This window comes from Rattus norvegicus, chromosome 2 (genome assembly GCF_036323735.1).
Source record: "Rattus norvegicus strain BN/NHsdMcwi chromosome 2, GRCr8, whole genome shotgun sequence".
Lineage (NCBI taxonomy): Eukaryota > Metazoa > Chordata > Mammalia > Rodentia > Muridae > Rattus > Rattus norvegicus.
Window position 1 is genome coordinate 192017862 of NC_086020.1, and position 13963 is coordinate 192031824.

Genomic DNA, 13963 nt, shown 5'->3' on the forward strand with positions numbered 1-13963 from the left:
TGCATGCGTGTGTGTGCATGTGTGTGGCAGGTGCCTGTGCCTGTTCATGTGGAGACCAGAGGCTCACATCTTCCTCTATTGCTCTCCACATTATGATTTGAAACAGGGTCTGTCACTAAACCAGAACCTTGCCACTTCCTCAGCAGAGGTGACAGACACACACTGTCATGTCTAGCTTCTTATATGAATGCTGGGAAATCTGAAACTAGCAAACATTTTACCCACTGAGCCATATCCTCGGCCCCCAGCCTTTATGCTGGTTACTTTTATGTCAATGTAACACAAGCTAGAGCCACTTTGAAAAGGCAATCTCAGCTAAGAAATGTCCCCACAGGTCTGGACTATTGGCAAGCTTGAGCGTATTTCATTGATTGATGAGTGATGGGCAGTGACACCCCGGGGCTCGTGGTCTTGGGCTCTGTAAGCTAATGGCTTGTAAGCCAATGCACAGCACTCCTCCCTGGTCTCTGCATGCAGGTTCCTGCCTTCAGTTTCTGCCCTCATTCCCAGATGGCAGGCTACAAGAGTAAAGTGAAATAAACCTTTTCCTCCTCAACTTGATTTTAGTCACAGTGTTTCATCAGAGCAACAGCAACCCTACCTAAGACAGCCTAGTGAGATGGCTCAGTGGATAAAGGTGTTTGCTGCCAAGCCCGATGACCTGAGTTCAATCCCCAGGTACCACATGATGGAAGGAGAGAACCGACTCTTGCAAGTTTTTCTCTGAGCATGAGCATGTGGGCACGCATGCTTGCACACACGTGTGTGTGAATGCATATACAACAAAAAATTTAAAAAAACGTAAAAATTTTAAATAATTCTTTTTACTGTATATGTGGTCTTGAGAGGATGTGGAAATTATTAGAAATAACACAAAGTGTGATCTCAATGTAGAAATTTAGCATCAGTAAGAAATACTACAATGATGCCCTCTACTGACCAGAGAGAACAGTAAGGATGAGGAAAACCACGAAACAGGAGTCATTAGGAGGAGGTAAGGGGCCTCAGGAGTTCTGAGTTTCCTGGCCTTGCCCTGTTTCCCAGGGTAAGGGAGAAAGTGATGAATGCTGTTCTAAGTGAATGGGCCACTTGCCACAGTCATCTGCACACAGGTCGTGAGGTGGCCACCTGTCTGTGAGGCAGGCCCAGGGAAGGCTCACCAGGGAATATGACATCACCATGTCTGACACCTTGAAGCACACACCGGAGAAAGCATGTGACACAGGCTGAGCATCCCGAATTCGAAAACCTCCAACCCCAAATGTTCTAAAATCGGAAACAGTTTGAAAGTTAACACAATTCAAGTGTAAAAAATAATCCATGCCTTACCTGGACATGATGGTTTGAACCCAAAATAGAGACAGGGAAAATGCCACATAGCGTCACCCCCAGGTTATGCGCATAAAGCAGCTATGAAATGTAAATGCATTTTGTGCTTCGAATTGGGTCACATCTCCAAGGCATTTCATTATGCACACACATGTGGAGTCTGGAACACGTCGGGTCCCCAGCATTAGGGCAGGGAATACTTAAGCTGTAGATACGAAGTGCCTCAAGTCTAAGTGTTTTCTGACTTTCCCTCAAACCACTCACACCCAGAGCTGCACGAAGTGAGGCAGTACCTGCAAGTGCCCAGTAGGCGGCGCCCACGCACTCATTTAGCAAGACAAAGGCCACCAGGGACATCCCGCCATTCATCATGCCCACCAAGAAGCGAGTTACTGCGAAGAATTCGTATGAGGGGGAAAATCCATTTGCAATGGCAAATAAGATGTCAAGAGCAAAACCTGGGAAGAGAGGAACAATATTCAATGACCCAGAAGCAAAACAGCATTTGAGGACAGTAATAAATTATATTCGCCAGTTTGTAAAATAAGCCTTTGTAAGCTTAAATGTCCTGAGATATGTTTTTATTTTTATTTTTTCTACCAATTTGCATTGAAAATGATGAAGAAATACCGAGGCTTGCTTTCTTTGTTTTACAATTTCTGTCAATCACGCACTGTTTTCGGTTATTTGTAATAATGCTAGAAATTGAAAATCCTCGCTCCCATTCGGCCTGTCAAGACGGCTATGCCAGGTCCTACAGAGCTCATTTGAAATAAATCAACACAGAAAAATACAGGGAAATGGAAGGGAAGGCTGTAGCAATCCTTCACTGCTCTCTTTAGAAGCAGGGCAGAGATTACAATGGGGGGGGGGCGGCAGTGCAGAAAGCACTGTCAGGAAAAAAAAATGTCTTTAACCAAAATATCTGGTCTTAGCCAGGTGAGCTCATTCCAGAAAACCACTTGGCCAGAGTCAGCGCTAGCGCGGTGTGGCCTCTCGCCAATGTAATAAACAGAAGCTCTCTGTCCACCTGCGAACTCACAGAGAACGTTAGGGAAATAACCTCCCTTTGTATTTTCATAAGAGTCTTAGGAAAATAAAGCCTCTCATTCGGTGTATGCACATGGTGACAGATTACCTGTGAGATAGACTTTTTTCCTCCCGAAGCGATCTGAAAGCTGACCAAAGGAGATTACGCCAACAAACACCCCACTGAAGAAAAAGGAGCTGGCTGCGCTGACTTTGTAAGACCGGTTGGCAATTAAGAACCACTAGAAGAAAGCAGAAAGAAAGAAACAGAAGGGGGACAGTTTAGGCCACAGACAGCAACATATGCAGTGAACTAAATTAGTCTAGTATGCAGCCCAGACCGGGACACCTCACTGCATCAACCACTATTAGCCAGCATCTGGTATAATATTCATCTTAGACAACATCCAAGGAGACAGCTTCAGAAACAGTGGGAACCATAGCTGCTGTGGTACATTTCCAGAGTATTCTTCATCCACTTCTAACAGAACTGGACGCAGCATATCTGATTGCTGACTATGGCTTAATCCTCAGTCCTTGGCAGTTTGTGGAGAGGAGACACCTTGCTCTACTTCTGTTTTTCTGATGCCTGCACATCACGTGGCACATAGGTAGTGATCAGTACTTCTTTCATTTAACAGATTAGTAGTGTGTTTAAAATTCCTGGAATACAATCCTTAAAAAAATTAAAAATGGGAAGGAGGGCGCCAAAGAGATGGCTCAGGGGTTAAAGAGCGCTTGGCTATTCTTCCAGAGGACCCAGGTTTGATTCCCAGCACCCACATGGCAGCTGACAGCTGTTGGTAGCCCCGTTCCAGGAGATCCAATTCTGTCTTCTAGGTTCTGAGGGCACAGCCCAGACATAGGTGCAGGAAAAACAGTACATGCTATACTCATAGACAATGGAATATTATTCAACCTGTAAAGCTAACACAGTCGGATTCATGCTGCAACCCAGATAAACTTTGAAGACATTGTGGTAAATGAAACAAACCAGGCACGAAGGAATAAATACTGCATGAAGCTAGTTACATGAGGTACCTGTAAGAGGAGGTAGCTTCGCAGAGACAGACAGAATAGTGGTTACAGGAACTACAGGAGGAGGAGCAAGAGAGCCGCCGTTTAAAGGGAACAGACTCTCCATGCAGAATGATGAAAACCTTCTAGAAATGGACAGCAGTGGTGGCTGCAGAATAGTGTGAATATACGTAAGGCCACAGAATTATACCCTTAACATTAAACTGGCCAGCTTCGTGCCGTGCACATTCACCACAGTAGAAATCCACAGAGTACGATTATCTCCTGTAGGACGATTATGAGGTCAGATTCTGATTAGCATCATTTCCTGACAGCCTGTCTAATGATGGTTAGTAGTAGAGACCAGTAAAGTATGTCACAGAGACAGTAACCTCGTAGGATACAAAGATATTCATATTTCATCTTCCCAGCGCCCTCGCAGAGCCATCCAAGAGCCCTTCTCATTGGGAACTCTCAAGGTGGCACCTTTCAGGGCTGCCTATCCCTGTTTATTATGTTACCCCTTCTCCAGGCTCTGACGCTACTCATTAGGGCCCCCAAGTACACCTAGTCTCTCTCTTTGCTCTGTATCTCCTATGAGCCTGGACTGATGGCGGTCTTGACAAGCCAGTCCTAAGGCTGTATATTATGTGTCAGGATGTCATATAGACTCATGGAGAGCGCTCTGGCATTTGGAGAAGAGTCTTGTTCTGTGAAAAGTTAATTTATTTTGGATACACTGGTAGTTCTGAGGAAGAATGTTCAGCTCAGGAGGAATGACTATGGCGACATATTCTGAAGTGGAAAAATGAGACGTTAGATGCTATGCCGCCCTAGAGATGGATGCTCAGCATCCACCACGGGGTCAGCCCTGCTCCTGTGACAGACGAACAGGACCAAATGGAATTGTTTTTAAGTATAATTACCTCCTAATTCAGACACTTGTTATAACATCATTGCTCAGTGTTTGTGTTTGCACGCTTTTAAGACCTGGCTTGCAACTCTAGCCTTCTCTCCTCTGTTCTTTAGGGTTTTCCGATCCGTGTCCACAGTGAGGATACTTGGGTGGACTCTGAGCTGGGTCTGTTAATCAGGAAGAAATGAGTGTTCTGTTGACTGTATTTTCCAAATTTCTCATATCCACTAAAAAGGCTACAGAGCTGTCCCTCAGCAACTGAAGAGCTGTCAACTTGGACAATGATTTTAGGGAGAAATGGCCCAAGGGACAGTTAGCCAGCGAGTTCCAAATCCTGATTCTCAGGCTGCCAGTTCCAAGTGTCAAAGTGATTTCTACTAATCTTTCTTCAAGTCAATGTTGGTTAGGCTAATGCACCCTCCCACTTCTCCTGGAATTCATTCAAGGATGACCAGAAAAACCGAAAGGCAGATAGATTTTCCCAATGCTAATGGGAGAACGGCTAGTTAGAAGATGGGGTAGCTCCCTAGCAGAGTTTCATAAACGAAGAGTGGCTGAGGCAGGCCATCAGCTGGCTGACAGATTTCCACACCCCTGACCTGATGCTGTTTAACATGTTTTGTTTTCAATTTTCTAAAGAGTCATTTACATTCTTATTCCTTAGCTACATGTGATCGAAAGGGTTTAACTTTGTCCAAACTCGACTAAGGTAAAGTAAGACAGGCTCCCTGTGGGTTGGAAGACTAGATCAGTTGCTAGCTTGTTTTCTCACCCTGTGGTTGCTATTTAGTGCCAGGATAAAAATCTAAACCAGGAAGTCACCAGGACACAAGAAAATAAATTATAACAGATGACTCGAATGTCAGAGAATGTCAAGAAACATTTTAATGAGTTTTGAGATTTTAAAAATAAAAATGTATGTCATTCAAGATCTTATTGGCCAGAGATTATTAAAGTGGTTACTCTCTTATTTTTTGTTAATGGCAGGCCAAATTCTAAAGCAATTAGAATGAATGTTCCCTTATAGTCATTCATTTCAAATTAAAGAATAGCTTGCAAATCCAAAATGTAAGAGTCCCACTTTCTCTCCATGTATATTAATTGGAAAGAAAGACGTATAAAGACAAATACTTCTATCCCCTCATGTTGACCTGACTAAACAGTCTACATACATCTGATATCTAAACCCATGAGCATTTGCTGTGTTTATTTCAAAACAGACTGGAAGGGCCCCGTGTCAAAACTAGATAGCATAGTTCACTCGGCTACAGAAATAGGCCTGAGAGGAAGTCAGGCACAGTGCAGGCCAGAACCAAGAGCAGATGCCTCTACCATAAAGGATGAAAGGAATATAAATACAGCCAACACAGGCGCGGGCCCAGCACCAGGTGCTCAGCAAAGCCTTCCAGCTCTCAGAGAGGAGCAGAGGTGATGAGAATGAAGGTGGACTTCCTCTTGGCTGGGTATCAGTGACACGTTTGGGAGAGGGTTTTGTTCAGTCTTCAAGCTTGCTTGTTTACAGGCTGAGGATAGAGGGGATGTCCCAGTAAGGCACTGAAGTCTGGGAACAGAGAGGGCAAATCTACCCTGGTCACAATACAAGTGTGGGACGAAGATGGCAAGCTGACCGTGAGGCCCAAGATGGAAAATTCCCCCTCCCTCTGCATGCATGTTAATAGGAAAGGAAGACTATGAAGGCAAATATTTTTACCCCAAATGTTCAGCAAGGCAGGCTGGCCTGAACGGAAAGGGGCAGGGAGGGCTTCTAGAACAGAACAGATTCAAGTTAGGCATGGAGACCTGGTGTTCACAGAGTCTGAGTCCAGGAACAGGAATTACTACTGAATGGACCACACCAATCAAACACAGAGAAAAGCTTGCAGATGAGTTTTAAAGGAAGTCGTAAAATGTGTCTTCAGCACGTCTTGAGTGCACCAAACCTTATGCTTTATGGAGATGTCAAGTCAACTCAATCATTTTTCTGACATGGCAGATATATGATCATCTAGGGAAAAAAAAAACCAGCGTTCTTCCCTAAAATGGACTCCATGCTCAGGCATAATTCTAAAAGCAAAGTTAGCAGCCAAAGTAATGAGAAACACAGACATCAAAGAGCTGTCAACCAGGCAGGCTGCACACTTTACAGCTAGATAATTAGCCAACCGACTTCTCCACATTCTTTCCTCCTGTCCCCACAGCCACCCTTCGCACAGAAATGACAACATACCGGGGAAAGAGTTTCTAATTTTAGCCCTCGGCATGTGTTCTAGTCAGGAAACATGCAGGAAAATCAGCTATCGGAAGGAAATGAGGAATTAGTAGATCTTGTAACTTAAAGCAGTGATTCTCAACCTTCCTAAATGCTGTGACCCTTTAATACAGTTCTTCCTGCTATGGTGACCCAACATAAATTTACTTCTCTTGCTATTTCATAACTGGAATTTTGCTACTCTTATAAATTATAATGTATATCTGTGTTTTCAGATGTATCTGTGTTTTCCGATGGTCTTGGGTAACCCCTGTGAAAGAGTTATTCAACCCCTAAAGGGTCATGACCCTCAGATTGAGAACCACTGACTTAGAGAAACAGACTACAGTATTACTGGGAGGTAAGAAGTGTGTGTGAGAGAGTGTGTGTGTGAGAGAGTGTGTGTGTGTGTGTGTGTGTGTGTGTGTGTGTGTGTGTGTTAAATACAAATGCCCAATAAAGTTTCTGGTTTTAGACTGGGGTTGTATCACCCACCTGCAGTCTGTGTGCCGTACACAGGTCCCCACATGACACCAGGTGTCATTATTTTCCTTCCACACTGCATAGCTCATGGTCACCCCTTCCTCCCTGACTGCCCCAGCCCACAGACCCTGCAGCGCATGCTCCTCAGGTGAGCATAAGTACTAGAGGGGCAGGAAGGACCTCTAGTACTGCTAGCATTGAGAACTGCGGTGTGCACAGCCTGACTCTTAGCAGCTCAGGAATGCCACAGGCCTGCCTGCTTCATGTTCCCCTCATGGCCTAAATGGCCCACTCTCTTCCACTTTTGTTTATCTTCCCAGTTTATGGTGACATTTTTTGGAACAGTAGTTGAGAGCTGTAGTCTCGAACACAGGCCCCTCTTTTCAGAAGGATCTGTACCTGGGAAGCAAGTTGTGATGAACAGTAGGCTTTTATGAGCATTAAGTCATTTCCCTCCTCCACGGAGGCCTGGCCCTCTCTTGTTGTTCTTGTTTTGGCCCAGAGCAGGTAATGACTGCATCACCCACCCAAGAGTGATACATGACACACAGCCTGCCTTGCAGGAGCTCCAGGGAGGGCATGGCATCGCTTTCAAAGGGAAGCAAACATTTTGATTTGCGCCACCAAGTTCCTTTAGGGAACTGACCTTTCTTTGTACGTTGCTAGGCCCCTGCCTCCCCCTCCCCCAGCCTCCCCATCACCGAACTCCTGTTCATCTTCTGTAACATACGTCCACACCGCAGTCTGACCCCTCTCAGCAGAACTGGCCCTCTCTTCTCCCTGCCATATTTTCTTCTGCATCATGCAGACCCAGCCACGTGCTCCCTTGTTTCTCTCACACAATGCCCTGAGCGTCCTGAGGGCACACTTGAAACCCACGTGCTAATCTCACAGTGCCTGCCAACACTAATCACTCACTCGCTGAATTATGTATGTAAGAGTGGATGTTATATGGTCTTACAGGCATCTTCACAAACAGAGGACTTGTGTTTCTGGGTCTGGCTGACCTTGAACCAGAGGTGCTCCTTCTGCCTCCACCCTCTGACTGCTGGGACTCTAGCACAGTCCATGCATCTTGGCATCATGACGTCCAGCCTTGCATTTTGAGTTTACTAGTATACAGAAACTAGCTAACTGGCCACCTTGCCTTCAGAGCCACTGAGGGGGCATTTGGAGTTTGAGGGGCTGTCTTCTTTCTATAGTCAATCTGACATCCAGACTACTTTGTTTTACATTTATCTCGTGTTCATTAATGCACGAGTATTTCTACTGAGAACAATACCCATCATCATAGGAAGAGCAGTGCCATGGGTGGGCGCACGGTGGATCAGTGAATCAGTGAGCCCTGGCACCCCTCCCCTGCGGCTGAATCTCCTCTGGAAGATGGACTTGTACTGGGCCCCAGTATACTTCACAAGTACCACCTCAGCTTTCCAAGAGATGGGTGCAGACCATGGCAGTCTACAAAGGAAGACAAAGCAGCTCCCTGGCTGTTATGGCCACCTAAACACAGGCAAACAAGACTGGCCCATGCCCACCCATCCAGCACCCTGCACCTGGAAGACACACTTTGGGAAAACCAAGTTATAACAACTACTTCCACACCCAGATTCCTAGCTCATGGATATTCCAAGACTGCTGAGCTGGAACAAACAGCAGTTTTCTAACACCCCAAGGAACGACCTTGAGGGCCCTACAGGACCTCGAGTGGTTACTCATAGCAATTCCACACAAACATCATCACCAACCTCTTTGCCCTTGTCTTCTCCATAAAAATTACAAATGGCTTTGTGCAGGCAAACCTCACTCCGGGAGCAGATCAGGTAATGAGAGCTCCCGAGAGTGGGGCGTACTTGGACCGGGCATCTCCAGAGCAGTTTCATGGTGATTAACTAACTTGCTTCATTCCCATGTAGTTGTCATTCTGAATCACCACTTAATGGGTGAAGTGTGCAGGCGAGAACAATCCGTAGCACAGGCGTAAGGAAGCAAGACATTAAAAAAAATTAGTCCCCACAGCAATTAATTGCAGTGAATTTTTCAAATAGTTTTAATACTCTGCCTTTTGACCCCGGGGTCTGGCTTGGGGAAAAAATATATTAATCTCAAGATAATAGTCAGTCAACCTCGGCTCTTCAATATCCACAATGATATTAAAGATTCCAACCCTGTGCTTTTTGGTTGCAAACATTAATTAAGCATGATAATTGTGTGTCTCCATGATATTTGGTATTTTCTGTAGGAGTTGGAGCTCAGGGAATAATTTGAATATAGCAGACAGCAATTTGCTACATAAACCCACCCCAATGGCCATTAGCTTGTTTGAGAATAGTCAAGACTGCTAGATTAGAGGATTTTTTAAAAATTAAATACCGTGTTAATCACGTAACGTTTTATTCACCCTTCCTAAACCCTCCATAGAACAGCTCTTCAAAATCAAGCACAATAATATGTTGGTAGAAGCTATAAACTGTGGATTTTAACACAATATCCTAGACTGTGGTGTTCTGTCAGCACTATCTTGGTATCTCTGTAGACAGGTAAAGAGGATTTCATATTATATTTTATTTGGGTTTATTTAATAGGCTGGGGGATGTGTGCCCCACCAGGCATTTGTCAAGGTCAGAGGACAATCAGCTGGTCTTCTCAGTCTTGTGTTGGGCAGGCATCAAGCTCAGGTCCTCATCTCATCTTTGGTCCAGGGTGGCTTCAAACTCATAATTCTCTACCCCTTGAATTCTGGGGTTGCAGGCATGTTCCACCGTGTCCAGTTTTTTTTTTCATTGCCTCTGCGGTGTTTTCTGTAGTGTTGGGAAGCATGTTCCCTCATGTGGGTTAACCATGAAGCAGGACAGAGCCTGACCTCTCCCACTGTGCTGTACAGGCGTGTGTGTGCAAGACAGCTACCCAGGCTCCCCGCATGTCCAGAACAAACACCCTAAGCCATATCTCCTCAGAAAAGGCAAGTGTGGAGCACTGTTCATAGACAGTTGCTTCCTTGCCTGCCTGCTCTGTGCCTCCGTAGATCACAGGAGTCAGTGAACAGGCTCCTTCCTTAACTATGAGGACACATTGAACAAGTTCCCTGGCCACTCCAAGAGTGCATTATTCTTGGTTCTCTATTTTCCCAAAGGCACTTTTGGGCAGGTGAGTGACCGTGGGAAGGTATTTCTTTTATTCAGTCTTCTGTCTGACATGTGCCCCACACAGTCTCTCCATAGTCATTTTGTTGAGTGCACTGTCACCAAACTGCCTGACCGTATTGTCATTCCTCGCTTCTTGCCACCTCAGTGAAGTTAATACACAGCTCAGGAGAGTGGTCATATTTTCCAAACAAGGGTTTCTAGAACTAGTAAAGGCAGAGCTCAGCTTAGACCTCTCTTCAAGGATGACAGCCAAGTTCCTACTGTTAGATATGGTAGGGCTGGCTCAATAGCCTCGGCAGTTAAAAATGCATACTTTCTTTGTTGGGATTGGACTGGATTCCCATACACATTGGGTAGCTCAAAATTGCCTGTAACTCCAGCTCCAGGGGTTCCAATGCCTTTGGCCTCTGCAGGGACCTGCACTCCTGCACACATACACTAGATATGCTTACACCTAGATATCAAAAAATAAAACATTTTAAATATGACCCTCTACTTAGGACATTCTTTAAAACTAAGCTTTATATGGAAAAGTGTTTGGAAGTCACTATGTAATGGAAAGAATATGGAGTCACTGGATCCCAGGACAGCAGCTTATCTGGGATATGGTTTAAGGCTAACCCCTTGCCATCTGTCAAACTTACTTTTTGTATTGCTGTGATAAGATACCACAACCAAGGTAGCTTAAAAAGAGACAAAGTTTAGTGAGGATTTACAGTGTCAGAAGCTGTGTTCAGTTCATGACCACCATGGTGGGGAGAAGCACATCCATAAGCAAGCAGAAGAGCATTAGGCCAGTAGCTGAGAGTTCACACCATGACTATCAGGTAGGAAGCAGAGAGAGCTAACTTGGAATGGCACCTGCATTTGAAACCTTAAAGCCCATCCTCCAGGGGCATGCCTCTCCAATAAGGTCACATCTCCTAATCCTTCCAAAGCAGTTCCATGAACAGGGACCAAGCATCCAGATATATATGCCTAAAGGGGCCATTCTAATTCCACTGTTGATTTACACAATAGGGCTATTGGGCTATGAAAAGCCAGTGGTATATGAAGCTCAAGAAGATGTCAGAACAAAATGTGGATGCTTCAGTCCTTCTTAGGAGAGTGAACAAAATACTCATGGGAGAACTACAGGGACAAAGAGTGGAGCAGAGACTGAAGGAGAGTCCATCTAGAGATTGCCCCACCTGGGGATCCATCCCATATGTAGCCACCAAAACCAGTCACTATTGTTGATATCAAGAAATGCTTGTTACTAGAGCCTGATATGGATGTCTCCTGAGAGGCTCTACCAGAACCTTACTGATACAGATGAGGATGCTTGTAGCTAACCTTTGGACTGAGTACAGGGACCCCAATGGAGGAGTTAGAGAAAGGACTGAAGGAGTTGAAGGTGTTTGCAACCCCATAGGAAGAACAACAATATCAATCAACTAGACCTCCCAGAGCTCCTAGAGACTAAACCACAAACCAAAGAGTTCACAGGGAGGGACCCATGACTCCTGCTGCATATGTAGCAGAGGATAGCATTGTCTGGCATCAATAGGAGGAGAAGTCCTTGGTCCTGTGAAGGCTTGGTTCCCTGGTGTAGGGGAATGCCAGGGTGGTGAGGTGGGATGGGTAGGTGGGGAGGGGGAGCATCCTCATATAAGCATGGGGAAGGGGGAATGGAAGAGGGGGGAACAGGAAAAGGATAATATTTGAAATGTAAATACATAAAATATCCAATAAAAATGCAAAAGAGGCCTGTGGTAGATAGCCTGACCCATGATCTCTGAAAGGCAGTCACACTGTCTGCCTCTCCATCTTCTCTTCTACCCATGAAACCTTCGGTAGGTTCATCTTTCCTCCTACGAACCTGGAGCACAGAATGAACAGTCTGTGAATAGCTGAGAGGCCTGGGAGGGTAATGGATTTCAGTCCCAGTAGTAGACAGTGTTGTCACCTGTACTACTTTGTGAACAACGCAGACAGGTCATGGCTATCCTTGCAAAGCATCATGGACCTACTCAGTCTGAGGCAACTGGTTAAGAGTTGAGATGCTCCACAGATAATCATGATTCCAGCCATCCTGGAGAGGGGCTACACATCTACATTTCCCAACAGTGCAGCAGACCAGTCTTCTTTCACCTCAGGTCTAAACACACTAGAGGGATGCTGGAGGGGAGGGCTCACTCTATGCAGGGTAATTTGCTCCCTGTAATGCTCTCTGAGGGTGGAATATTGATGCTCAGGTAGGAAAGGAACATAGCATGTGCCTTTATGACCCAGAGAGAAAGTCATTACAAACCTACAGTCAAGATGAGTAGTAGCCTATAGGCTCAGATGTGGGCATCTAAGTAGTACTAGTGAGAATGAAAGAGAGGTAGACAAGGACGGCAGGAAGAGAGAGACAGGAACAGAGAGGAAGAGAGGATGAGACAGAAACAGAGAAGCATATAAAGAGGACAGAAAATTAGGGTCTCAGTATGTAACTCTGGCTGGCCTGGAACTCACTATGTATACCAGGCTAACCTTGAACTCCTAGCCACTATCTACCTGCCTCTGCCTCCTCAATACTGGGACTAAAAGGAATGCACCATTCTGCCCGGCAAGTCAGAGAACTTACAACATGAAAGCTTTATGTGGAAGGGAAATAGGGAGTTCAGCTCAGAGAATGCAATGGGGGAGAGCACTGGAGTCAGCATGACAGAGACAGGAGGAGAAGTAGTAAGGGGAGGGGAGGAGGAAGGAGCCAACACAGGCGCAGACTGACAGACAGATGGTGAGAGAGAATGTGACTCACAGATACACTCCAGTGGGACGGATACAGGTAGTGTGAACACAAGGCGTATCTGAGCCCTTGGGTTATGTGCTCCGAGGGATGCTCTGGCTGGAGAAGCCACTTAATTCCATTTCTCCTTCACCAGCCACCTCTGTCTCTGTGGAGGGAGCTCTCTGAGCTCCCACTTGGTAACTCCCACTTCTGTCTATCCTCAGTCAGTCATGAAGCACTGTTTGCTGTGAGCCTCCAGAGTATCAGCACAGGACATGGTGAGACAGATGGCCTAGTCCTGCTGCCCTGAAGTGTAGGGTCTAATAGCTCTCCCTCCTACTGTGGAGGCAATCATGAGGCAAGTAGTAGTCGCTCAATGAACACTGGTTAGTAAAGGTGTCCTTCCAGTCATAGAGTATTAATTTCACTCAGTTCTACCACAATAGGTTGTGTGCCTGCAGTGCTGAAGCACAGTGTTGCTCTATTACCTAAATTAAAAGTATTTAATGGATGCAGTGGGACAGTCTACACAAGTATCATCGAGGCCTAGTTTTCACTGGCCTATAATTCCAACTGATTGGAAGGCTGAAGCAGTAACCAGCCTGGAGTAGACTGAGTTCAAGAACGGGCAGGGAAATCTAGTAAGATCCTGGCTCAAAATAAAAAGTAAAAGGAAAGATATTAGGACAGCTGTGGTACAACACTTGCTTATCATATTCAAGGCCCTAGGTTCAATCCCCAGTACCACAAGAAAATCAAACAAGAAAGGGTTGCTGCTGGTGAACTGAATGGGATTCAGAACACGCAGATTAGCTCAGTGTATTTTGACAGTGATCCCTTTACTTTGTAGGCAGCAGCTTCTGAGATAAGCAGTGTGGTCTGTACTCTTTACCTACTGGGGTGACCCCATTTCAGTCCTGAACTCTCTGAACTCTGGAATCATCTCTTATCTCATGAGTTCAGGGTACCCCTGGGAAAGAGTCAGTACTCAAGCCTGCAAGAAAGTTTACTGAGAGCTTCTCTGCTGGTGATAATTT

At 45.5% G+C, this 13963-nt stretch overlaps 1 protein-coding gene across 4 annotated transcripts in view; it reads right to left on the minus strand.

Annotated features, from left to right (window-relative positions):
- Positions 1–13963, minus strand: part of Slc22a15 (solute carrier family 22, member 15) — a 62451-nt gene that overhangs the window by 30453 nt on the left and 18035 nt on the right. For 3 of the 4 annotated variants that reach the window (XM_017590914.3, NM_001107707.2, XM_039102401.2), the window contains 2 exons: positions 2468–2600; positions 1623–1787 (listed from right to left, as the gene is read on the minus strand). In XM_017590914.3, coding sequence (XP_017446403.1) covers positions 1623–1787; positions 2468–2600 — 298 coding nt within the window. Of the gene's footprint in view, positions 1–1622; positions 1788–2467; positions 2601–13963 lie in introns of those variants that run through there. The other variant, XM_039102400.1, reaches the window with a different exon arrangement.